General features: G+C 34.2%; 1 protein-coding gene across 1 annotated transcript in view; it reads right to left on the reverse strand.

The window, feature by feature from the left end:
* Nucleotides 1–3,415, reverse strand: part of LYRM7 (LYR motif containing 7) — a 34,699-nt gene that overhangs the window by 21,190 nt on the left and 10,094 nt on the right. Inside the window, exons 3-4 of the mRNA XM_019642168.1 lie at nt 3,203–3,291; nt 2,998–3,079 (exon numbers count right to left, since the gene is read on the reverse strand). Of these exons, the coding sequence (XP_019497713.1) occupies nt 2,998–3,079; nt 3,203–3,291 (171 nt within the window). The remainder of the gene's footprint in view (nt 1–2,997; nt 3,080–3,202; nt 3,292–3,415) is intronic.

Below are 3,415 nucleotides of genomic sequence, written 5' to 3' on the forward strand. Positions count from 1 at the left end.
GTTGCTCAAGCAGTAGTTTGCCATAATCAGAAGTGTCTGGACGCTGATGGTAACCACTTTGAGCACCTCCTGTAATTGCAGAAGTCAAACGTGACTTGTATTCCTCTTTTGTTATCAGTGTATATTGAGTATTATAATTTTAATACAGTTTTTTCCTTTATTAAAATGTGTATACATGTTTTTGGCACCCTCTGTATTTTGAAGGTTAAGCCAATAGTGTTTGCTGCCAGAGTGGATCTAAGTGTGAGAAGGAAAGCAGTCAAAAAAGAGAGCACCAAGGTTTTTGGTGTGAGCATCAAAAAGAGGAATCTGCCATTAATTGACATGGAGAAGGGAGAACAAAGCCTCACACCCTGACATACCTGAGCAGGGGCATAGCAGTGTAGAGAAAGGGAAAAAATGGGCCTCCTCGCCCATGGGAGGTGCATAAACTGAGTGGAGTCCTACGTCTAAGTCTGGGAAGAAGGCTAGATGAGGAACAAGGGGTTAGGGGAGATGAGAGCGAACGAGCAGGAGGTGGTATGCATGTATCCTGGAGCAAAAAGAAAAAAAAAGGACATATATCTCCATTGGTCCAATAGGTCATAGAGTTCCACAATGCAACTAACCTTTAAGGAAATTTACCACTTGATGTAAAGTATCAAAGGATATTCACAATTATTTGAAAAGGCTATCATATACTCCTACAGTTTTCCAACTACTTATCTGTGTGAGGCTAAATTTTCTTCACATCCTTCAGCCTAAAAAGCATATCATACCAGGTTGAATGAAAAAGCAGATATGAGAATTTAGCTGACTTCCAGTAAGCTCGACATTAAAAAGATGGGCAAAAATGTAAAACATGCCACTCATTTCACTAGACTATTTTGAAAATAGTTATTTTCCATAAACAATGTATTTGTTAACATGTAATGGGCTTATTACTTCTAAATTATTTAATCAAAACACATTTTGAAAATGTCTCAGTTATAAATTCTAATATGGTAAATATTGACAGGTATAACACATAAACAGCACTTTTTAGGGTCCTCAAGTTTTAAGACGATAAAGGTGTCTTGAGACCATAAAGCCTGAAACCTGCTGGTCTAGAGGATGCTGAAGTTTCCCTCTGGTGCCAAGACTAATGAACCCTCTAATCCATGACAATGCACCTGTCTAAAAGCTACTAAATATTCAACATATGCGCCATAACATATTGTATATAACAAATACCTAATTTCCAGATTGCTTAATGTTAAATTAGTCCTCTAAAAGTAAAATGAATTTGGCGGAGAGTAAGTTCATTTTCCCAGTTTAGTTCATATAGACAGACAACAATTAAAAAGTTTTTAAATCATGATTTCAAAATTTAAAAATAATTACCAAATTGTTATTAAACAGTCTACTGAATAGCAAACAGTACACACTTCTGTACATAACTTGTAACTTCAAGTCATTACTTGATTATAATATCATCNCTTGGGCCAGTGAATCAACATCCTCCACAACTAGACTGAAGAACAAAACAACAGCAACTTGTCTGTTCCCCTTCCCCCGATTCCCCAATAAAATCTTAAAAAAAAAAAAAAAGAATTCCTTCAAATCAATAATAAAAAGGCAGATAATTGCTTAGAAAAATGGGCAAAAGACTTGAACAGCTGCTTCATAAAAGAACTGGCTGTTAAACAACTGAAAAGGTGCTAGTACGTCATTAGTTACCAGAGAAATGCATATTAAAATCACAATGTGATGCCTTATGCAAGCACCTGAAAGACTATAAAATTAAAGAGATGCAAAGTACCAAGCACTATAGTTGGTGAGAATATCAAGCAACTGGAGCTCAGACACCACTGCTGGAGTGTACGTTAGTCTAACCACTCTGGAATACTGGTTAGCAGTATCTACTAAAGCTGCATGAACAAATTTCCCCTATGACCCAGGAATTTCACAGCTAGATATACATACACTGAAGAAAATACATTACATATATATGTGTGTGTGCACACAGAAGAATGTTCACAGATTCACTATTCATTATAGTCCAAAATTAGGAACAACCCAAATGAAAATAGTAGAATGGATAAATTGTGGTGTAGTCAAACAATCTTCATTAAAATGTTGCTACACAACAATATAGATGGATCTCACAAATATAATGTCAGAGAAAGAAGCAGACAAACAAGCAATTCTATATGATTCCATTTATATAAAGTTCAAACATTTTATTAAATTAAAAATCAATAGTGTTAAAATTCAGGACAGTGGTGATCCTTGTGGGAAAGGGGTGACTGGGAGGGACACAGGGCATGAGGGGGCTTTTGGGATACTGGTAATGTTTTGTAGCTTGATGTGGATGTTCGTTACATGAATATGTCACTTAGTGAAAACTCACTGGGCTATATAGTTACAAATTGGGCAGTTTTCTGTTTCTGTTATACTTCAATAGTTTAAAGAGAAAAAGCCTTTCAAAAAATTTTAATGTCATCTTTTGCTGTTGTTATTGTTGTTGTCCCCAAAGAAATGTTAGGGAATAAAAACAAAATATGATGTGAAATGAGATTCTGCTGAAGCCCCACCAGGAGTCTGGAGGTAAAATGGAGGATCCCCTCCTGTAGTTCCATTTCCTATGATCCCAATTCTTCTGAATTAAAACAACTCTAATCATAGAATAAAAGGTAAAGAAACAGACTTAGTCTAGGTAGGTGATAAATGATATAGAAATATTAAGAACCCCAAATAAATTATAAAAAATCATATTGACTTTATATAACTGTAGTTTTGTAATATTACCATCAGTTACAATTAAAAAGAAAAAAAATTTAAAAGAAAAAGAAAAAAATCTGGTAAAACAAAGTTTCATAGTTCAGCATTTTTAAATGGTAGCCTTACAAATGTATACAATATATACAACATTGGCAAAATTAAGCTGTTTTACTAATCAGTTTTAAAAGCGCTATAATTGTACAATATTTTAAACCACACTGCTATCAGAAAACATTTTTCTTCAATGTTACTTACTCAGTGTATTGTGGTCTGTGTGAATACCTTGTATAACAGATGTTCTGAGTACCAATTCAACATCAGAGCCTATTTTTATTAGCTGTGAAGAAAAACAAACAAATAAAATAAAATAAATCCTTCATGTGTTTTTTCAATGGTTCATATGAATAGACTGTTTCTGAAAACTATAGGTTTACTACAATTTCTTTTTAGGTAATATTACCTGTAACTTTTTGTAACCATTCCAAGTGCACAGAAAGCTCAGACATAGGTAATACTTTAAACTTTTATCCATCCATTCCATATTTTGTTCTAAAACAAATTTCGAGTATTTTTTGTTGTATCTTTACAACGTGTTTAAAACGCAGAGTTTTTTTTTGGCGGGGGGAGGGGGGATGGGATTGAATGTTTCTTTTATAGAGCTGGATGTTCTGAA

Source organism: Hipposideros armiger, unplaced genomic scaffold (genome assembly GCF_001890085.2).
Source record: "Hipposideros armiger isolate ML-2016 unplaced genomic scaffold, ASM189008v1 scaffold_66, whole genome shotgun sequence".
Classification (NCBI taxonomy): domain Eukaryota; kingdom Metazoa; phylum Chordata; class Mammalia; order Chiroptera; family Hipposideridae; genus Hipposideros; species Hipposideros armiger.